This window comes from Archocentrus centrarchus, chromosome 7 (assembly GCF_007364275.1).
Source record: "Archocentrus centrarchus isolate MPI-CPG fArcCen1 chromosome 7, fArcCen1, whole genome shotgun sequence".
Lineage (NCBI taxonomy): Eukaryota > Metazoa > Chordata > Actinopteri > Cichliformes > Cichlidae > Archocentrus > Archocentrus centrarchus.
In genome coordinates, this window is record NC_044352.1 from 16,943,607 (window position 1) to 16,966,948 (window position 23,342).

At 38.5% G+C, this 23,342-nt stretch overlaps 1 protein-coding gene across 1 annotated transcript in view; it reads right to left on the reverse strand.

Annotated features, from left to right (window-relative positions):
* Positions 1-4,210: 4,210 nt before the first annotated feature.
* LOC115782915 (deoxynucleoside triphosphate triphosphohydrolase SAMHD1-like) overlaps positions 4,211-23,342 on the reverse strand; it is a 40,752-nt gene continuing 21,620 nt past the window's right edge. Inside the window, exons 6-20 of the mRNA XM_030733429.1 lie at positions 22,974-23,044; positions 15,469-15,629; positions 15,126-15,319; positions 14,293-14,378; positions 11,152-11,298; positions 10,966-11,066; positions 10,727-10,835; positions 10,547-10,638; positions 10,344-10,456; positions 10,026-10,165; positions 8,999-9,028; positions 8,824-8,910; positions 8,601-8,708; positions 4,793-4,924; positions 4,211-4,677 (exon numbers count right to left, since the gene is read on the reverse strand). Coding sequence (XP_030589289.1) covers positions 4,624-4,677; positions 4,793-4,924; positions 8,601-8,708; positions 8,824-8,910; positions 8,999-9,028; positions 10,026-10,165; positions 10,344-10,456; positions 10,547-10,638; positions 10,727-10,835; positions 10,966-11,066; positions 11,152-11,298; positions 14,293-14,378; positions 15,126-15,319; positions 15,469-15,629; positions 22,974-23,044 — 1,625 coding nt within the window. The 3' untranslated portion in view covers positions 4,211-4,623. The remainder of the gene's footprint in view (positions 4,678-4,792; positions 4,925-8,600; positions 8,709-8,823; positions 8,911-8,998; positions 9,029-10,025; positions 10,166-10,343; positions 10,457-10,546; positions 10,639-10,726; positions 10,836-10,965; positions 11,067-11,151; positions 11,299-14,292; positions 14,379-15,125; positions 15,320-15,468; positions 15,630-22,973; positions 23,045-23,342) is intronic.

The following is a 23,342-nucleotide window of genomic DNA, read 5'->3' on the forward strand; positions in this document are numbered from 1 at the left end:
CCTCTCCAGATTCAGGCTCAGGTTGAAGATGTGCAGGACCACCTGACAGAGCTGGTCTGCACAATCCCTGAGCAGTCTGGGGCTGATTCCATCTGGACCCGCTGTCTTCCTGATCTTCGTCTTTCTGAGCTGACTTCTCACCTGATCAGTTGTGAGGTGGATGTGAGGCTGGGTTGGGGTGGGTGATGGGGCTGGCTCCGCTGTGGGTGAGGGTGAGGAGAGTGCAGGCAATGATAGCACTACACCAGGAGAGAGGGGGGTCAGCATACGGAGGGGGGCAGATGGGAGCTGAGGGGTGGGGGAGGTGGTCAACGACCCAGAGTCAAATCTATTGAAAAACAGGTTCAGGTCGTTAGCCCACCCCCGGTCAGCAGACACTGTGGCTCCTCCATTGTCCTCAAAGTGGCCAGAGATTTTTTTCATGTTTCTCCAGACTTCTCGGACTTTGTTATGTTGGAGCTGTTCCTCCATCTTCCTCCTGAAGCTCTCTTTGCCTCTCCGGATCTTGTATTTCACATCCTTTTGCACTCTCCTCAGTTCCTCCTTGTCTCCAGATCTGAAGGCCCTCTTCTTCTCGTTCAGCAGGGCCTTCAGCTCTGGGGTCACCCACGGTTTATTGTTGGAGAAGCACCGTACCTTCTTGGTTGGCACAGTGTTCTCCACACAGAAGTTCATGTAGTCTGTGATGCAGTGGGTAAGGGCGTCAATGTCCTCACCGTGAGGCCTGCAGAGTTCCTGCCAGTCTGTACATTCAAAACAGTCTCTCAGGGCCTCACTGCAGTCCTCAGACCACAGTCTTATTGTCTTCTTGGTGGGGGGTTTCTTCTTCACAATGGGGGTGTAGGTGGGGTGAAGAATGACCAGGTTGTGGTCTGAGTGGCCAAGCGGGGGTAGAGGTGATGAGCTGTAAGCCTCCTTTGTGTTAGCAAACAGCAGGTCTAGAGTTATTCGTTTTTATTTAGAAATAACAGCTTTGCCACAAAGCTGAGCTTCAGATGTTTTCTTTTCTTTGAAACAATTTCACCTGCTTCAGAAAATACCGTTTCACAGGGCACAGATGATGCTGGAGCAATACTTTATTACTATTCGCACACATTATTAGGAGAGATCCGCTGAAAATGTTCCCAAACAGGGAAAATCTCCTCTTTCTGGCTGGTTCCATCACCAAAAAAGAAGCAGCTCAAATAGACCGCAAACCAATGCGTAGTAGTCCCCACTACCACAATCTGTGAGGGGGGATCCGTTGCGTTTCGCTGCGATATTTCAAATCGCACACCAAACCCATGAATCGTTTCCTGAATCACTCACCTGGTATGGCCGGTTTGCGAGGCTTCGCACGTCACGACACAAGCCTCGATACGCGCTTCATAAAAGTCTCCCTCAATTACTCGATACACACTTCGAAGCCTCGACACAGAACAACGCATCACTACACCACAGCTCACAAATGCACAGTTATGTCTGAACATGCAGGAATAAAACCGAGATATGCAAAGTTAGCTTGTCCCGTCCGCTGAACCTTGTAACTATTGAACAGCCCTGACATATAAGAGGCATGATTCTGCAGTGTGGCAGGCAGGATAAGGACCCACAGTACTCAGGAGAAAAAAAGCGTGAACTCAGAAATACACAACTTTATTGCTGGATGCACATCAGGTACAAGGAAACTAGAAAGCTCACCTGGAGCTAATAGGTCAACAACTAGTAATATTCAGGGACACTCTGAACCAGGAAACACACACCGCGGTGAAGTTAGTTTCAAGTTGGATATTGGATATTCAAGCTCCGCAGAGTTAGCGGCATCTAGCTCGCAGTTGATTCGATTCATGGACTCAGATTTCGGCCAGCCGCTCTCTGCCGCTCCCTGTTCTCTCGCGCGGAGGTTCACTTAGGGACTATCAATAAATTTCCGAACCAAACACTCTTGAGAAACAAAAATCAATAAATTCCTTATCTTGTGACCACCTGTGAGGAAACTAATATCAAATCATGCCAATAAATTACATAGGTGAGGTACACAAATTTTTATCCCATTTTAAGCCTTTTTATATTTTTTAGGATTTTTTATAGCCAAAAATTGTGATTTTTCGTCAATAGCTTCCAGGTCATGTGAGCCACGAACTGAAAATCTGTGTGAAATTGTTCTACTACACTAGACAGATGAGGCACACTCACTGTCTTTCCATTTTACGCCTTTTTACAGTTTTTAGGATTTTTTTATGTGAAAAATTGTGATTTTTCTTCAATAGCTTCCAGGTCATGTGACCCACTGACTCAAAATCTGTCTGAAATTATTCTGCTACACTAGACAGATGAGGCACAATCATTGTCTTTCCATTTTAAGCCTTTTTACATTTTTTAGGATTTTTTTAATGGTAAAAAATATGATTTTTCGTCAATAGCTTCCAGGCCATGTGACCCACTGACTCAAAATCTGTGTGAAATTGTTCTACTACACTAGGCAGATGAGGCACACTCATTTTCTTTCCATTTTAAGCCTTTTTATATTTTTTTAGCAATTTTGTTTATCCAAAAATTGTGATTTTTCTTCAATAGTTTCCAGGTCATGTGACCCATGAACTCAAAATCTGTGTGAAATTGTTCTACTACACTAGACAGATGAGGCACACTCATTGTCTTTCCATTTAAACCTTTTTATAGGTTTTAGGATTTTTTTTATCCAAAATTTGAGATTTTTCTTCAATAGCTTCCAGGCCATGTGTCCCACAAACTTAAAATCTGTGTGACATTATTCTGCTACACTAAACAGATGAGGCACACTCATTTTATTTCCATTTTAAGCCTTTTTAAATTTTTTAGGATTTTTTTTTATCCAAAATTTGAGATTTTTCTTCAATAGCTTCCAGGCCATGTGACCCACAAACTCAAAATCTGTGTGAAATTATTCTGATACACTAGACAGATGAGGCACAGCCTTAATGCTATTGAAACGAAGTACAGTTTTATTTTCTACATATAATTTTAAATTCTCTCTTTTGAATTACATTGAACAGAGTAGAAAGATTTTTTCATTAGGTGCACAACAGACATTTCCAGCTGCCTCTCTTTGCCTTTTCATATTGTTTGCTCTTGATGTCTAGGCACAGGGCATGGAACCATTTGTCCCAACTGTCGCACTGGATCTGTTAAAATATAACAGAAAACTTATCTGTTTAGCGGTATAGTAATACAGTAAATACTCCTCTCCTGTCACATAGTAGGGTGTTTACTTGCTTGGCACATGTTATTTACAACTTTATCAGTACCTAGAGTTACAGCATGCTTCAGATTTTCACATTGACAACTCATACTCTCACCCAGTCTGTCATTTGAGGTCCCGAAACTGGGGGCTTGTAGGCCGCACACATTGCACAGCAACTCTGGTCATCGAACACTGTAATCAAATTAGGAAATAAACCAAATATTATGATGAATTATATTATGAAGTGTATGTATGTATATACAAACACACACGCATATGTCGCCTATGCCTCGGGCCGGCTCTGCTCAGATTGTCCAGGAACTCAGTGATACCCTGAGCTGCGCCAGGGCGCCATTCGTCATCTCATTAGGAGCATGCCTTGTCAGGCATGTATAAAGGCACTTGGGGGCCATACAGACTACTGAATACCATTTTGAGTTGCTGCAATGAAATTTTGGCAAACTGGAGTGGAGCCACATATTTTTTTTTTTCATTTAATCGCTATCTGCCATACAGAGTGCGATTTCCAACACCCTGACATATTGTAGACTCCGTTTAAACGGTTAGTTGAACATGTAGCTGTTAAGAATAGTTTTTCTTGCCTGACAGAATCAGTGTGTCTGTCGTGCCTCCCTCCTCCTTTGGACCCTTTGGCTCAGTCTTGGATTATCCTCTTTAATACCAAACTTTCAGATTATGTTTACTGGATTTTGATTTTCTTATCAGCTGTTATACAGACTCTTCCTCTTAATAGGGGAAATAAAAGGGTTTCAAAATGGGAAAAAGGTTGTTGTAGTATGGATGTATAATATGGATAAATCTATGCAGTTTATAAATATAGTACAATATTTATAGAGTAATTTCTTCTTATGCTGTAACTTCACAATGACACAAGTGAAAAGGAGCTTTATTTTGAATAGATCAGAAACCAGCAGTAAACAAATCAGAAAAGGAAAACAACTGAAAGGTTCTATTAATCTTTGGTAGATTTTTATTTAGAGACCCATTACACAATAACAAATTCATTTTCACACAATCCGCAAATCACAACAGGACCCAGTGCCCATCTTAATCGTATATTGATCCAGGTTGAGCTATTTAGTTTGAATATATAGTAAAAATAGGTGACACACAGTTTATTCAATAAATGGCTTATTTTAGAGTTTAAATTCTTACTTTATACTGATACATACTTAAGGAAGTAAAACAGCCATGTCAGCCACAAAACTACATCAACCAGAGAAGTAAATGATTTAGAAATCATTCAGTATGTAAATCCATTATTTATATTTAATTTCCAAAGTAAATCACAGTTAATATTTAAACTAAAAATCACAAGATATTTTAAAATAAACAAAGTTTACTGATTTAAATTCCCATTAAAAAATCTCTGCAGTAGCACAAAAACTCCGAATATTTCTTCAGATTCCCTGGGCATCTCCTGGAGTGTCTTTGCTGTCGTCATTGTTCTCCTCCTGCATTTATATGAAGTTCATTAGTACTACCAAAATATCAGAGTCATGGACCTATAATTTTGACTTAGGGTTCTAACAACATATACAGATTAACAGAATATATACAGAAACTTGCCTGTTTACTTGCCCAACACATGCTTTTCACATTACTGAAGCACTTCTTGGCATTCTCCAGACTCTTATCATCTTTCTTCCAGTAAACCCTGATGATCTTCTCAGAAAAGTGTTTTGGGAGAAGATCGGACATCTGACAACAAGGACAGCAACATAAAAAATGACAAATTATGCAGGTGAAGTTGTCTTACAGAGATATGCACACTGTTCAATTCAATTCAATTTTATTTATATAGCGCCAAATCACAACAAACTGTCGCCTCAAGGCGCTTTGTATTGTGGGTAAAGACCCTACAATAATACAGAGAAAACCCAACAGTCAAAACGACCCCCTATGAGCAAGCACTTGGCGACAGTGGAAAGGAAAAACTCCCTTTTAACAGGAAGAAACCTCCAGCAGAACCAGGCTCAGGGAGGGGCAGTCATCTGCCGCGACCGGTTGGGCTGAGGGAAGAGAACTGTGGAAGAGAGCCAGAGATTAATATCAATTAATGATTAAATGCAGAGTGGAGTATAAACAAAGTAAATAAGGTGAATGAGAAACAGTGCATTATGTGAACCCCCCCAGCAGACTAGGCCTATAGCAGCATAACTAAGGGATGGTTCAGGGTCACCTGATCCAGCCCTAACTATAAGCTTTATCATAAAGGAAAGTTTTAAGCCTAATCTTAAAAATAGAGAGGGTGTCTGTCTCCCGAATCCAAGCTGGAAGCTGGTTCCACAGAAGAGGGGCCTGAAAGCTGAAAGCTCTGCCTCCCATTCTACTCTTAAGTATCCTAGGAACCACAAGTAAGCCAGCAGTCTGAGAGCGAAGTGCTCTGTTGGGGTGATATGGTACTATGAGGTCTTTGAGATAAGATGGTGCCTGATTATTCAAGACCTTGTATGTGAGGAGAAGAATTTTAAATTCTATTCTAGATTTAACAGGGAGCCAATGAAGAGAAGCCAATATGGGAGAAATATGCTCTCTCTTTCTAGTCCCTGTCAGTACTCTAGCTGCAGCATTTTGGATCAGCTGAAGGCTTTTCAGAAAGCTTTTAGGACAGCCTGATAATAATGAATTACAATAATCCAGCCTAGAAGTAATAAATGCATGAATGAGCTTTTCAGCATCACTCTGAGAAAGGATGTTTCTAATTTTAGAAATATTGCGCAAATGCAAAAAAGCGGTCCTACATATTTGTTTAATATGTGCATTGAAGGACATATCCTGGTCAAAAATGACTCCAAGATTTCTCACAGTGTTAATGGAGGCCAAAGTAATGCCATCCAGAGTAAGTATCTGGTTAGACACCGTGTTTCTAAGATTTGTGGGGCCGAGAACAAGAATTTCAGTTTTATCTGAATTTAGAAGCAGGAAATTAGAGGTCATCCAGGCCTTAATATCTTTAAGACATTCCTGCAGTTTAACTAATTGATGTGTGTCATCTGGCTTCATTGATAGGTAAAGCTGAGTATCATCTGCATAACAATGAAAATTGATGCAGTGCTTTCTAATAATACTGCCTAAGGGAAGCATGTATAATGTAAATAAAATTGGTCCTAGCACAGAACCCTGTGGAACTCCATAATTAACCTTACTGTCTGAAGAAGACTCCCCATTTACATGAACAAATTGGAGTCTATGAGATAAATATGATTCAAACCACTGCAGTGCAGTACCTTTAATACCTATAGCAAGCTCTAATCTCTGTAATAAAATGTTATGGTCAACAGTATCAAAAGCTGCACTGAGGTCCAACAGGACAAGAACAGAGATGAGTCCACTGTCAGAGGCTCTAAGAAGATCATTTGTAACCTTCACTAATGCTGTTTCTGTACTGTGATGAATTCTGAAACCTGACTGAAACTCTTCAAATAAACCGTTCCTCTGCAGATGATCAGTTAGCTGTTTTACAACTACTCTTTCAAGAATCTTTGAGAGAAAAGGAAGGTTGGAGATTGGCCTATAATTAGCTAAGACAGCTGGGTCAAGTGATGGCTTTTTAAGCAGAGGTTTAATTACAGCCACCTTGAAGGTCTGTGGTACATAGCCAACTAATAAAGACTGATTGATCATTTTTAAGATTGAAGCATCAATAATTGGAAAGACTTCTTTGAACAGTCTAGTAGGAATGGGATCTAACAAACATGTTGCTGGTTTGGAGGAAGTAACTATTGAAGTTAACTCTGAAAGATCAACTGGAGCAAAAGAGTCTAAACAAATACCAGCAGTGCTGAAAGCAGCCGAACATGAAGAATAATCTTTGAGATGGTTATGAATAATTTTTTCTCGAATGTCTAAAATTTTATTTGTAAAGAAATCCATGAAGTCACTACTAGTTAACGTGAAAGGAATACTCAGCTCTACAGAGCTCTGACTCTTTGTCAGCCTGGCTACAGTGCTGAAAACAAACCTGGGGTTGTTCTTATTTTCTTCAATTAATGATGAATAGTAAGATGTCCTAGCTTTACGGAGGGCTTTTTTATAGAGCAACAAACTCTTTTTCCAGGCTAAATGAGCATCTTCTAATTTAGTGAGACGCCATTCCCTCTCCAGCTTTCGGGTTATCTGCTTTAAGCTGTGCGTTTGTGAATTATACCACGGAGTCAGGCACTTCTGATTTGAAGCTTTCCTTTTCAGAGGAGCCACAGTATCCAAAGTTATACGCAGTGAGGATGTAAAACTATTGACGAGATAATCAACCTCACTGGGAGCAGAGTTTAGGTAGCTGCTCTGCACTGTGTTGGCACATGGCACTGAAGAGCATAACAATGAAGGAATTAGATCCTTAAACTTAGTTACAGCACTTTCAGAAAGACTTCTACTGTAATTAAACTTATTCCCCACTGCTGTGTAATCCATTAAAGTAAATGTAAATGTTACTAAGAAATGATCAGACAGGAGGGGGCTTTCAGGGAATACTGTTAAGTCTTCAGTTTCTATGCCATATGTTAGGACAAGATCCAGAGTATGATTAAAGTGGTGGGTGGGCTCCTTTACATTTTGAGAGAAGCCAATTGAATCTAACAATAGATTAAATGCAGTGTTGAGGCTGTCATTCTCAGCATCTACATGGATGTTGAAATCACCCACTATAATTATTTTATCTGAACTGAGCACTAAATCAGATAAAAAGTCTGAGAAATCAGACAGAAACTCTGAGTAAGGACCAGGTGGACGATAGATAATAACAAATAAAACATGTTTTTGATTTTCCCAATTAGGATGGACAAGACTAAGAGTCAGGCTTTCAAAAGAATGAAAACTTTGTCTGGGTCTCTGATTAATTAATAAGCTGGAATTGAAGATTGCAGCTAATCCTCCTCCTCGACCTGTACTTCGAGCATTCTGACAGTTACTGTGACTCGGGGGTGTTGATTCATTTAAACTAACATATTCATCCTGCTGTAACCAGGTTTCTGTAAGGCAGAATAAATCAATACGTTGATCAATTATTAAATCATTTACTAATAGGGACTTGGAAGAGAGAGACCTAATGTTTAACAATCCACATTTAATTGTTTTATTCTTTGGTGCAGTTGATGAAGCTGTATTATTTATTGTTTTTGAATTTTTATGCTTAAATAGTTTTTTGCTGATTTTAGCTTTGGTTTTTGGTGGTCTGGGAGCAGGCACCGACTCTATGGGGATGGGGTTTTGGGGGGATGGCAGGAGGAGAGAAGCTGCAGAGAGGCGTGTAAGACTGCAACTCTGCTTCCTGGTCTCAACCCTGGGTAGTCAGTTTTTAGGAGGGTTAATAAATTTGGCCAGATTTCTAGAAATGAGAGCTGCTCCATCCAAAGTGGATCAGGACTGTTGTCCTGACCTCTTCTTTGGGGATCTTGAATCCCACGGTAGGGTTAGACTTCTCGTAGAAATATGTATAGTCACTGATGGGGTCCTCATTTTTCATCCCATAGTCAAATTTGGCAACCTAAAAGAGAAGTGTGACACAGAAGCTAGTGTCTATATTCAGATGTAAATATTGTCTCACTGGAGGATGATATTTAAGAAAAGGCTTATTAACGGTAATTAGAATAAAAACTCACAAAAATTTCAAAGTTGTCTTGTTCATCCTGTTTTCCATCCTTAGGAATGGCTTTAGCCAGTTCCTTTTTCAAAGTTTCCTTGATTTTCTGAAGGATGGAAGAGAGAACATGTGCTTTCATTGTTATTATTGTTATTGTTATTGTATTTTGTTTTATGATCAATTCTCATTCTTACCTCTATTTTCTCCTGCTCGTTTCCCTTGACCTGAGAAAGTCAGAACAGTGGGAGGGAGAACATGGATTTATTCACTATTGACAACACACAGAAAGAGACTCTTCACATTAAGCCATCTGTTTAAAGAGAATCTGTGTTTCTCAATTATCTCTCTTTCTTTGTTTGAAACAGGATTTTTCTTTTTATCAACCAACTTCACAACGATAAAAGGACAATCACAAACTACAGAGAGAGTGCAAGAATAAGTTTAGTATTTTGTTCATATCGCCAGTATCTGTATCCACATGAAGTACATATAAATCCTACAAATGCACCTAAGTAAGCTAGCTAGTGTTAACTGACAACTAAGCACAAACCTGGTAACTTGCTCCTTAATGCCAAACTCAAGGCTTTGAAATATTTAACAAATAATTTGGGTAATGTCATGGTGGCTACTACCATAGACACAATCAGTACTTTACCACTGGTCTCTAAATTCAAACAGGATTTCAAATGGTGTGAACATTTGTTTAATTATCTAGTCGTCAAATGTAACATGGTTCCTGGTATAAAATTGGCTGTAATTCAGATAAGCAGCTGAGATCTGAACAAAGACAACAACAAAAACACTTGTCAGAAAGCACGTCAGAATATCAATGATGTGAATATTGAATGTCATAATGGCAAAAACAGCATAGTTTGTCAAGAATAAATTTCCTGCACTAAATGCGTTGGCAATTGTATTTATACAGCCAAAGTTTTGTCAGTGACTCCACTGCCACAAGTAAATTTTTATTTATTTGCCAATAAAAGTTTTTGAAATGTATGAAATCCTTGTGACTGTTATTCATTATATCATAATCAAGAAAAAAATAAAAATAAAAACTGAAACACCAAAGCGCATGAAAAACAAACTTGTACTCCCAAAACTTTTGACCATGACTGTATATTCATAATGTCAGTACTAGAAATTGTAGATAAGAAAACACCATCTTCAGCTATCAATACTGGACTTCTAATACAGATACAAGAAAAGCTCACTGCACACCTTGAGTTCACCCACACACTGGTACAAGTCACGACACATGATTCTCTGCAGAATCTGAGCTGCTTCCTGCAGAGGAGATGGGGTGGATTCATTTGAACAAGAACAAGGACCATGGTGGAGTATTTGTTCAATCACTTGATCTGCAGAGCAAACAGAAAAATAAAGTAGAAAATAGATCAACTCTAACGAAGAAATGTTCACAAATTCATCAGCAGGGTCTGAAAAATGTTACAAATTTTTGATGAAAGTCTACCAGAACACAAAATGTATAGTAAATTTTAAACACCATTCAAATCCATAACAGCTTGAATCCTCTACCTGTCAGGTTGGCATAGGCCTCCATGTCCTTTTTAGCTTTGGCGAGATCGAAAGTCTTCCCTTTAATTTTGAAGCATGGGTGCTTATGTACTTTTAAGAGGGCGTCTTTGATCCTTGAAAAACACCCAACATATCACGTTTACAGCTGAGAGTAGATAAGCTAAATGTTGTGTAGTACTGACACCTGAACCATAGGTACTCACATAATCTCTACACTCTTGGTGACTCTGTGCTGGTAAGCTCTTCTGTGGAGAGAGTCCCTTGTGTGGAACATGCCATACAGATTTGTCATTTCCTGTTCAAAGCATGCCCATATTTTAGTCACAGACAATGCGATAAATAACTTTCACCTTTCAAAATTGATTAAAATCAAATGTCGCTACCTTTTTTCTAGAACAAATATGTTTCTGCCCTTCCACCTCACACACCCTGGCAAACATGATGAAGCGCTGATGGTCAAAGTTGTTTTTGATACCCAGGTGGTGGCAGTCCCTGAGATGGGAGTGAGGAAATATGTGAATTTTAATAAATTTTTGTGGTAAACTCTCAAAAACACCCTTAAGACTTACTTTATGTGGAAAAAACTGTGTTTTACAAAAAAAATCATCAAAGCAAGCTCCACCTGTCAAAGTAGTCAAACTTGTCCACATCAATCCCGTTTTGCTTGTTTGACACAATTTCATAGAGAAAGGTTTTTTCCTTGTCTCGACCTTTATGCGGCCACTGTGTAGATGACACCAGAAATTACCTTTATGACAAATACAATACTGAATGATTTCACAATATTCAGGCAGGAATTGACCAGTACCTTAGTGCCATCACTCTTTTCAGGTTTAATCATCTCCTGGATGAACGTCAGGTCAGTTGGGAGTTCTAGCCCATAATCCTTCATCTCTTGTTCCAGACTATTGTTCTTCACCAGATGATCAAACATCGCTACAGAGGCATCCTCATGCTGCAAGATATACATTATTAATGTATATATTAGGAGGAGAATTTGAATGAAAATTCAAAATGAAAACTGATTTATTGCTACAGAACAGCTAAATTTGCATGCCAAAATGTCAATGTTTTATTTCATGTTTCATATTTGACAGGTCTGAAGATAACTTAAATAATGTTACTGTTGGTGTTTCTGAATAACACATTTGACCCAATTTAAAAACATAAAACAAACTTCCTGATTGTTCCCATAAAAATATGTTAAAACTCTGTTTGAAATGTAAGAAGAACAATTTCTCATATAAATGGCATGAAAATTATTTTGCTGATACTTATTACAACAATAATAATATACAGTGTCAGAAGCTTCAAAATAATAAAAAAGAGGTCTCCCTGGCATCAGATACTTTATACAAAATTTGAGTTCACAAAATCTTACAGGTATAATTAATGTCACTGGATCCATTTAAGGTCACTGTTTCTTTCCTTTATTTTTTATGAGTGAATAATACTTTTTGGCATGTAGATGGACTGTAATAAAAGCTAAAACACAAAATTAGTACCAAAAGACATGGTTGATGATGTCATGTCACAAAGTAGGAACAATCATAGAAGTCAGCTTCACAGAAAATATCAGTTATAACTGGGGCAGAAATCATGGTCATAGATGAGTTACTGTGTCCAAGGTGTATTCACATTATGCTTAACATGTATTCATGTTATGTTATTTAATTCTGAATATCAGAAGTAATGCTAGCTTATCTTAAGTTAACGGCTAATTTACCATTAGATGAGTTCACTGCCTGCCAGCATTGGGTTTCTTGCATCTTCCCTATTTGCTGTTTGTCTTTGTGTCCCTTGAACTGCATTTGTAACTATTTTCATTCATAAATTTTATTTGTTTTTGTGGATGATACCCAAGAAATAGTCTAAATTTCTGTCGTAGCCATCCATTACCAACCCATCTGTTACCTTCGTAATCTGCAGTCTGTTTCAATGGATCAATCTTTTTCCATCTCAGAAATATTGACGAGATACAACCTTTCTGACTCACCATGAGTCTGAAAAACTTGTTCATGCGTTCACTTCTAGCAGATAGATTACAGCAAAGCTCGTTTTGCTGGACTTCCCAAAAAAGATTATTAGTAGGCTGCAGCTTATACAGGATTCTGCTGCAAACTTATTCTTAATAATGAATAACAGAGTGCATCAATTCAGTTTTAGCAGAGCTACATTACATATAGAGCTTACACATGGAACTTCATTCAACACTGGAACAGCCTACCTCAACATATTAGGGAAGGAGACTTGAAAGACAATTTCAAGAAACTTTTAAAACACCTTTTTAATATGCCATTTAACTAGAGTTTATACTTAATTATTATACCACTTTACAGTCATACCCACTAAGTTCAGCAACATTTAGCAATCTGGTAGTTTGAGACCTTATCATATCTTCTTCATCAAAATCATTTTGGTCTTCTGCTTTTGTTACTTCCAAGATTGTTTCATTTTTTCATATTTCACTGTTTGTGTTTCTGCACAATTTATTTACCCTTTTGTTTTTTTTAATGTGTGTGTGTGTGTGTGTGTGTGTGTGTGTGTGCGCGTGTGTGTGTGTATGTTTGTATGTGATATTGGGCTATACAAATAACTATGAATTGAATTGAACTGAATTGAATTGAACTGAAGTCAAATTAACTGAACTGAACTGAATTGTGCAGCATACCAAAAAATGACCAAGTGAGCCGTATGCAGATTTGCAACCATGAGGTGACTGTTGTGATTTGGCGTGATATCAACAAAACTGAACTGAATTTAATAGGCTTAGGCTACTAGAGACTTCCTGTAATGCATCACTCTGCATGTAATCATTACTTATTATTAATCTGTGGGTCTCTTTCACAGTGTATCTTTTGTCCTATCTCTCTCCCCTCACTTCCAGCCAGTAAAGGCAGAAGGCTGCCCCGCCCTGAGCCTGGTTCTTCTGGAGGTTTCTTTGTGTCAGATGAGCTTTTTCAGGCACCAGGGTGGCTCAGGGCATGAACAGGCTCCCACGTATGCCGCATGGCAGTGTGGTTGGCGCAAGTTTGAGTCCCAGACTGTCGCTCTTTCCCGCGTGTCTTCCCTGTTTCTCCTCCTGCTTTCCTGTCTCTCTCAACTGCAATAAACTCAATAAAGCCATGAAAAGGCCAAAAAAATATCTTTAAAAAAAAGAGTTTTTCCTTCCCACTGTCCCCAAGTACTTGCTCATTGGAGCTCATTTGATTGTTGGGTTTTTTAGCTGTATTATTGTGGACTCTTTACAGTATAAAGAGTCTTGAGGTGAATTTTGCTGTGATTTAGCACTATATACAGAACCAGTGTGTCCAAGCCTCTGAGCGGTACTGTAAGTAAAACTGAACTGAATTGAACTGAACTTGAGCTTTCCAGATCAGTATCTCATAAATGTTGAGAGCTATATTACAGTAGACACAGCTTGTAGCATACTATTTTCTGTGGCTGTGACAACTTCTCTTACACTAGAAAGACTCATTTACCACAAGAAAGCCTACTTAGATCAGCTTGTTAAATGAAGTAATGTAGACAGATAACCTGTTCAGCACTTAATTACTATTTTGTGTCTGCCCACAGCAAACATCTCCACATAGAATAACTACATGCTTAACTACATATTCTAATCTTGTGAAATGTAAAACTAAACATCAATTTAAACATATCAAAATAAACTCTCTAGTTTAATCTCAAACAGTGTTACTGCCATCTTGTGGCCACAGCTGACTCTCCTCTCTGGAAGCAGAATCAATTCTACTTGATTATGGAGCCACTGAAATCTGGATGGATGGATGGACTCTGTGGTGAAGGTGTTCTTATGGGTGTGTCACTGTCTTGTTAACAATAGCTGGAGTTTATTAAGCCAAGAGGTCAGCAGCTGTTTCTGGTTGTTTGTGCATTATGTATAAACCTCCACTGCCTTACAGTAGAGAGAATTAGGTTTTTTTCCTACCTTCCAGTCTTCATGTTCTGGGTCTGCTTCAGGGTCTGCTTCAGGGTTGAACATTCCATCAAACACATGAGAGAAAGGCCCGTGTCCTTTATGGAGAAATAAACATGAAACAGACAAATGGTGAATGTATCTGTGAATTATAAAGTAGACCATTTGTGATCTATTTAATTTTATCAGGCATATTTTATTTCACACCGTCAAGTATTATAAAGTGGGTGATACTTTATTACATGTTGGTAATCTATTATATTCTAGTTACAGGGAATTGATGATTTTTCTGTTTATGCAAAGCCAACCATCCCCACATGTTGTTTTTATAATTAAAGAACATATGCACAGCATTACAACCAGGAAAAGACAGTAATCATAAGTGTTACACTCACAAAAATAGTAAATTTTTCATTTAAATATAGCAAAAAATTTCAACAGAATATAAAACAATTACTCTAAACCTTTTAGTGTGTACAAAATCTTGATATGTAGATTTTGTTTTAATTCAGGTAGTGAATGAATAATTTTATGGCTACAGGTGAGTGCAGCTTTGTATTCCAGGCAAAACATTTTGGAAATTAAGCTTTACTTTATTGTCTTATATCTTACACTGAAACCTCATAGAACATGTTTTATTTGATGACTAGAAGCATGACTTATATAGTGTATATCGTACATAATCAAATAAACATGTTTGTTCGTGGCTCATTCAAGGATTTAATTGTTACTGTCTGACTCATCTCTGGCTAAGATCCACAAAAAAAAAAAAAAAAAAAAAGGCATCAACATCAATAGCATTTAAAACCTACTACATGTAATAATGAAAGATGTGCATCACTTACCCATGTCATGGCAGAGACCTGCAATTTGCACACAAAGCACATCTCGGTCACTGATGAGTGATTTCTTCAACTCTGCCTGCTTGGACTTCAACTCTTCAGTCTCTTCCTCCTTCAATTTCTCCTCTATCTCATCCAACTCCTTTGACTGCTTGGACTTCAGAGCTTCAGCAAGCTTTCCTGCTAAGTGAGCCACCCTGTACACACACACACACACGCACGCATGCACGCACGCACGCACGCACGCACACACACACACACACACACACACGACAAATCACCATGCAACACACTAAAAAAATCTTAAATAGGGTATATTGGTGCGTGTGTAGACATGTTGACATACCCAATAGAGTGTTCAAAGCGGTTGTGTGATGCTCCTGGATAAACAAAATATCCCCCCCCAAGCTGCTTGATGTATCGTAGTCTTTGGAACTCAGGGGTGTCTATGATCCTGACAAGAAGTGGGTGTAACTCAATGTGGCCATGGATGGGATCATTAAACACCTGTGTTTATAAAAAAGAAAAAATTCAACAATTTTCACCCAAAGACAAGTAGTAGAGCTCAGTCTTTTTCATTTATGCTCCCTTAATTTGTTTCCAAATCCCACTTCTTATTTGTCGCAAACTGAGAACAGGCTCAACATACTATAAAAACACAAAAAAACCTATGCACAGATATGGCTCAACACCTGTATGTGACTGTTCCATAGAGGAACCAAAGACTGGGGATGTGTGTGGGGGTGGGGGGGTATTTACATCTTACACAGTGTCAAGTCTCTTTGGAGATTTATTCAGTAAATAAATAAATAAATATTCCAGCTGTTTTGGTTTGCATAAAATTGGGTCCATTTGTGGTTCATGTTAAATTACATAAAAATTATTAGCTAAACTTTAGCGTAGAAATCCAATAAAACCGTCCCTGTCAGTTATTGATTTTTATATTCAGAAACACAGCAGCAGGACAAAAAAGTAGAGGAGACCAATCAGGAAATGTGTATTTTCAGGGTTGGGTCAGCTGCATAACTTTTCCTGTTACATAGCGAGTATGTAGGTATGCTTTAGAGAAAATGAAACAATACTAGAAATGTGAAACCTTATCAGAACTATTAAAATACATGCTCCCAGCAAGGCAGACAGAAACTGGCTGGCAATTTGAATCCAGCCTAGGTCACTCTGTTCATGCAAACAGACGGTTAACTTTGTAGGTGTTGAAGGTGTTACATATCAGATTTTCTGCATTATTGTGGCCAAAATAATTCAATTTCATGATATTTTTTTAGGCAGCATGGTGGTGTGGTGGTTAGCACTGTTGTTTCACCGCAAAAATGTCTGGGCCTAAATCCACCTTGTGTGGAGTTTGGATGTTCTCCCTATGTTTGCGTTGGTTTTCTCCAGGTACTCCGGTTTCCTCCCACAGTCTAAAAAGGTGCAGTTAATGGGGTTAGGTTAATTGGTAATTCTAAATTGCCTATAGGTGAGTGTGATGGTTTTTAAGATTAGGCTTAAAACTTTCCTTTATGATCAAGCTTATAGTTAGGGCTGGATCAGGTGACCCTGAACCATCCCTTAGTAATGCTGCTATAGGCCTAGTCTGCTGGGGGGTTCACATAATGCACTGTTTCTTCTCATTCACCTTATTTAATTTGTTTATACTCCACTCTGCATTTAATCATTAATTGATATTAATCTCTGGCTCTCTTCCACAGCATGTCTTTTCTCTCCCCTCAGCCCAACCGGTTGTGGCAGATGACTGCCCCTCCCTGAGCCTGGTTCTGCTGGAGGTTTCTTCCTGTTAAAAGGGAGTTTTTCCTTTCCACTGTCGCCAAGTGCTGCTCACAGGGGGTCGTTTTGACTGTTGGGTTTTCTCTGTATTATTGTAGGGTCTTTACCCACAATACAAAGCGCCTTGAGGTGACTGTTTGTTGTGATTTGGCGCTATATAAATAAAATTGAATTGAATTGAATTGAATTGTTTGTCTCTCTGTGTTAGCCCTGTGACAGGCTGGTGACCTGTACAGGGTGTCCCCTCTCTCTTGCCCTATGACACCTGGGATAGGCTCAAGCCCGCCTGTGACCCTGAACAGGAGAAGAGGATGGATGGATATTATTTCATGTCTGTAGCCTAGAAGATCTGAAGCAAACAGTGCTTTATCTGTGTTTTATCTTTTTTTGGCAAATGAATTACAAGTAAAATCTAAGGGAGGTGGTGAAAGACTGTATCCAGAACTCTTCAAAGGGTATACCAAAATTTTTTTTTTTTTAAATGGCACATTAATCTATATTTGTGTTGACTTTGACTTTACTGTGACTGATTGTTTAAGGTTGACTGTTGATTTATTTAAGATATCAAATTGAAAACTTGAAAGACATGGAGAAAACTATGAGATTCAATGAAATCATAACAAAACCAAATGCAGATATTAGAATCTTAAATCAGTCACATAAAGTAAAAATGCAGTCAAAAATAAAAGAAAAAAAGAAACTTTAAGACAGAAACATTTTGCAGAATGGACTTTACATTGAACCCATATTTTTACCTTCAGCTTTCATTAAGGAAACGTTATCAACATGTTAGAGCCACAAAGCCAACCATTTTCACACATAATCACTTGGGATAATAAAAATTTAAAACTCTAATATCATGAAGTCTATAATAGTGATAATTACCTTAGCCATGGCAATGAACTTCAGTCTGCCTGAAAACGATGTCTCTGTTACTGATGTCAAGTTTTGACTGCTATGTACTTCAAGCTCTCCTCCTTATATTCAGGTATACCTGGTGTTTGATCTCCTCCCCTGTGTTTTCTGTCTGTTTGCATATGTGTATCTATGGGTGTGGTGCTCCTTGCCTCCTCCTGTCCTACCAATTGCAGACTTGCCTCTGATTATCACATCACTGCTGAAATACCCACACATAGGATTTAATGAGATCTATTTTCAGAAAGAGAATATATCTTTCACAATTACATTAAACTACAAATAATTTTGTTTGCTCAGAACCAGCCCTCCATATCTACACCAGGAGTGGGTCCACTCACATGGAGCCTCCCTGTGTAGATATGGACCATATTGGATCATATTTGTACTGTGACAAACTTTGACAAACCTAACACTGGCACCAAGGATTGAATTGAATGTAATTGTATTTATATAGTGCCAAATCACAACAAACAGCTGCCTTAAGACACTTTATACAGCAAGGTTAAGGCCACACAACAATACAGAGAAACCCTCAACAATCAAACAACTTCCTATGTGCAAGGACTTGGCAACAGTGGGAAGGGAAAACTCCCTTTTAAAAGGAAGAAACCTCAGGCAGAACCAGGCTTATGTAGGGGGAGCCATCCGCTGTGACTGGTTGGGGGTGAGTTGAGGGAGACGGGAAAAAAGACACACTTTGGAAGAGAACCAGATTTGAATACAACTATGATTAAAAAGGCCTGTTTTTACATTGAAGTTGCAGTCAGTGTAGGTTCTGCCACACAGATGGTGGGTATTTAGTTCTAGCTGCTAGATACCATCAGTTTCTACTTACTGGTCCTCTAAGCCTCAAACCTTCCAAGCTCTCACTGAGCACCCAGCCCTCTAAACCCACTCAGTCATCATCCTCTCTTACTGTTTACTACCAACAACTGATCACTCACAGAACTTTTCCCTCATATTGGTGCACTTCTGCTATTGTGGCATCATGCTAATTTGTAGGCTTAGAAAATCTGGCCCATAAAGTAATAATGTTTTGAAAGTGTAGCTTTTTAAAATTTGAACATATCAAGTACCTTGATACAATGTAAAGAGGAAAAAACATCAGGCCTAATATGTTTCATGATGAGATGGAGATGATCATTTAAGCTCATACAGGCAAAAGTGAAAGCGTGCCTTTCCTGTTATTTTCTTCATTCACCCCATTATTTACTACAGTTTTCTGCAGTTTCTTCCAATGTCTGTAGGTAATTAACATGCTCAAAAACTCATGAAAGTTTGCACATGCATCACACCTGGTGAAAATTCAAGTATTTTAATGGCATCGGGAAAGGGCCAGCCAAAATGCCTCAGTAGCGCCCCCTAAAGTCGAACCCTACCATTGTGTTTCACATACATTTAGGAAAGATACTACACATATGTATCATATCCAGACGCACAAAAAAAATCCTCTTGGAGCCATGCTCTAAACCCAACAGGAAGTCCGCCATTTTTAATTAAACATGCAAATGTGTGTGTGTGTGTGTGTGTGAGTATATCAACCCCTTTTATTTATTTATTTATTTTTTTTCTCTCTATCTCCTTTCTTCCTCCCCCCCCCCCCTTTTCTCCCCCCCACCTCTTGTTCTTGCCCCTTCCTTGTTGCCTGTCAGACTTGGCATGAATAACTAAATAAAAAGATAAATAAATAAAAATAAAATTGCAAACATTAACAAGAAGAGCCTATAGGAAACATATAGAGCTGTTCTTGTCAAAGCAAATATGTTTGGTACATCAGTGCATTCGGATCATCATTCCGATTGTGAAAGATGCCAGACATGACAGGCTAAAAAAAAAAAAAAAAAAAAAAAAAAAAAAAAACATGCAAATTTGGTGATATGCACCCTTCAGACTTTCACTAATAACTCAAAGGTTTTGGATGTTATCAACTTCATATTTGGTGTGTTAAATCTACACACCAAGGGGAATCTACATTTAAAAAATGGTGAGTTTTTGCCAAGGGGGCGTGGTCCTTATGCCCCCGTGAATTTTGATCATTCGCCAAGAAATTTTGATTGGCTCTCATTAATACCGACATAAACCAATCTGGATCAAACTTTCTCAGTAGGAGGAGGGTCCGCCCCTGAACACATACATATGACAATATTTACTGACAGTCGTAGTGCCACCTAGTGGTAACAGGAAATGTCATGTTTTACACTTTGAGGTCCAGCTCCAAGGTGTTTGAGCAGAAGCATCTCAAATTTCCCCTGGAAAGCCTTAAGCAGTTGGTCTTACTGTATTTTCAAAACTGTGAGTTTTCGCCAAAGGGCGTGACCCTGGCAGGATGGTCAAGTTTGATGTTTCGCCATGAAGACATAAATGGAAGTAACTTAAAGCCACATTGCCCAATCTGCCTCAAACTTCAGTGGTTTGATAAGCCCTCTACCCTGAACACATTGACATGCATAAAGTTCATAAACATTAGGATGCCACCTAGTGGCATTGAAGGTGTCAATTTTTGCCAGTTTCAGGCCTCTTATCTGAATCAACTCCTCCTAGATACAACCTTTCCCGACCACTTCCAGCAGATAGCTCTTTTTGCTGGACTTCCCCCTAAAATTAATAGTAGTCTGCAGCTTATCCAGAATTCTGCTACAAAGTTGTTCACTATAATGAATAACACAGAGCACATCGGTCCAGTTTTAGCAGAGCTACATTACATGTGGAGTATTCAGTCTCCTACAGGCAGTGATGTCAGTAACGCGCTACTTAGTAACGCGTTACTCTAATCTGACTACTTTTTCTCAGTAACGAGTAATCTAACGCGTTACTATTTGCAGTCCAGTAACTTATCCAAGTAACTGTGCATTACTATTTTTGTCATTTTCCTCAGTACAAAGATATATTTTTGCTTTCTTCTTGCGTTTCGGGGAGTGACGTCTGGCAGATGCGACAATTAAGTCCCGTTTTCAGCATGAGGACAATAACAGCACAGCGACACAAATGTAAACAATGGAGGGAGGAGAGAGATGCACGTTTTCTAGCTGAAATACAGGCACTATTGTGAATCTGTGTCAGCTGAAGATGACAACATCGTTAGTTGCGCGCTCTGTGCTGGCGACAAAGTGCTGTCTAGCTTCAAAAACACTACGTCAAATATGAGGAAACATCTGGAGTCACGGCGCAGTCAAACTTACAGAGCGAGTCAGAACAGGTGGAACGAAGCAGAGCTGCGGCTAATGCAGGAGCCCCCCAGCACCCAAACAACAAAAGCTGGACTTCAGTACAAACCAGTAAGTTGGGGAGAGCTGAAAAAGTTGAAAAGTCCTCTACTATGTAGTAGAGGCGGTTATTGTGCCAAAAAGTGATCGTCTGCCAAAACGAAATTTTCGGTATTTGCCACAAAAATAATTCCCTGTATTTAAACGGCTGTAAATGACTTGTTGACCTATAATCTGTGAAGCATATATGAAACATATCTCTCATGAATGATATCAGGTAATTTTGAGTGAGAAACAGCATTTCTATCACAAGGTAGAAGCTGCACTCAGTTTTTGGCAAAGTGACTTTTATGTATTAATTTTTTTTTCAAGATAAAAATTGTCTGACATTAAAAATGTCTTTTTAAACAGAAATCTGGCTCACAAAGCTGCAGAAATCAGAACAAATATGACATCACAGTTATATAAAGATATTTGAAGTGGCCAAAAAGGTCTGGATTGATTATAATGTAGGTACAATAACACAGACTCCTAAAGATTGTTGAAAAACAGGTTATTTCTGCATTTTATATATAAGCCCTTCATAAATCATGCTGACTGCACTCTGTTCACCAATTTAAGTAAAGACATTACACAGAAAAACACACAGAAACATCAGGATCACTTTATGACAGACGATCACTTTTTGGCACAAGACCGGCCGCTGTTGAAAGTAACTAATAAAGTAACTGTAATCTAACTTAGTTACTTCTCAAATTAAGTAATCAGTAAAGTAACTAAGTTACTTTTTAAAGGAGTAATCAGTAATCAGTAGTCGAAATACTTTTTCAAGGTAACTATACCATCACTGCCTACAGGATTGATTTTAAAATACTCTTTCTTGTATATAAAATCTTAAATGGTCTTGGACCTTCTTATAAACCTTCACTTTACATCCCAGCTTGCACTCTTAGATCCTCCATCACTAACCTGTTGGGTGTCCAATACTCCTCACAGAGAAATTTTGGCTCTGAAGCTTTCTCAGTATAAACCCCCTAACACTGGAACAGTCTACCTCAAAATATTAGGGAGGGAAACTCAAAAGACAAATTCAAGAAATGTTTAAAAACACACCTTTTTTAATACAAAACAAATGATGTGGTGTGGTGCATCACAGGAGCCTTCCTGTGATGCACCACTCTGCATTTAATCATTAGTTATTATTAAACTCTTGGTCTCTTCCATAGTGTGTCTTTTGTCTTGCCTCACTCCCCTCACTCCCAACTGGTTGCAGCAGAAGGCTGCCCCTCCCTGAGCCTGGTTCTAAAAAGAGTTTTTCCTTCCCTCTCTCACCAATTGCTTTTTCACAGGGGGTCATTTGCTTGTTGGGGTTTTTCTCTGTATTATTGTAGGTTCTTTACTTTACAGTATAAAGAGTCTTGAAGTGACTGTTGTTATGATTTGGTGCTATATAAATAAAGCTGAATTCAACTGAACTGATATGAACTAAACTTGAACTAAAAATGAAGTAATGTAGACAGATAAACTGTTCAGCTCTCAATTCTTAATTTAATTACTATTTTGTGTCTGCCCACAGACAACATTTCCACATAGAGTCACTGCAGGCTTAACTACATATTCTAATCTTGGTGAAATGTAAAAATTGACATCAATTTAAACATATCGAAATAAAGCAAACTCTCTGGTTTAATCTCAGACAGTGTTTTATCATAAAGCTGCCTGTTCACAGCTGTCCTTTATATCACTGCCATCTTGTGGCCACAGCTGACCCTTCTCTCTGGAAGCAGAATCAATTCTACTTGATTATGGAGCCAGACGTGTCAGTGTCCCGTTATCAATAGCTGGAGTTTATCAAGCCGAGAGGTCAGCAGCTGTTTCTGGTTGTTTGTGCATTATGCATAAACCTCCACTGCCTTACAGTAGACAGAATTAGGTTTTTTCCTACCTTACAGTCTTTATTTTTTCGGTCTGCTTCAGGGTACATCCAATTATACACAGGACAGAGAAGCCCGTTTCCTTTATGGAGAAATAAACATGAAACAGCCAACTGGTGAATGTGTCTGTGAATTATAAAGTAGGCCATTTGTAATATATTTTATTTTATCAGGCATATTTTGTTTCACACTGTCAAGTATTAGAAAGTGGGTGCTACTTTGTTACATGTTGGTATTTTAATGTATTTTAGTTACAGGGAATTGATGATTTTTCCGTTTATGCAAAGCCAACCATCCCCATGTTGTTTTTATAATTAAAGAACATATTATATATTATAATATTACATATTATAATTAAAGAACATATGCACAGCATTACA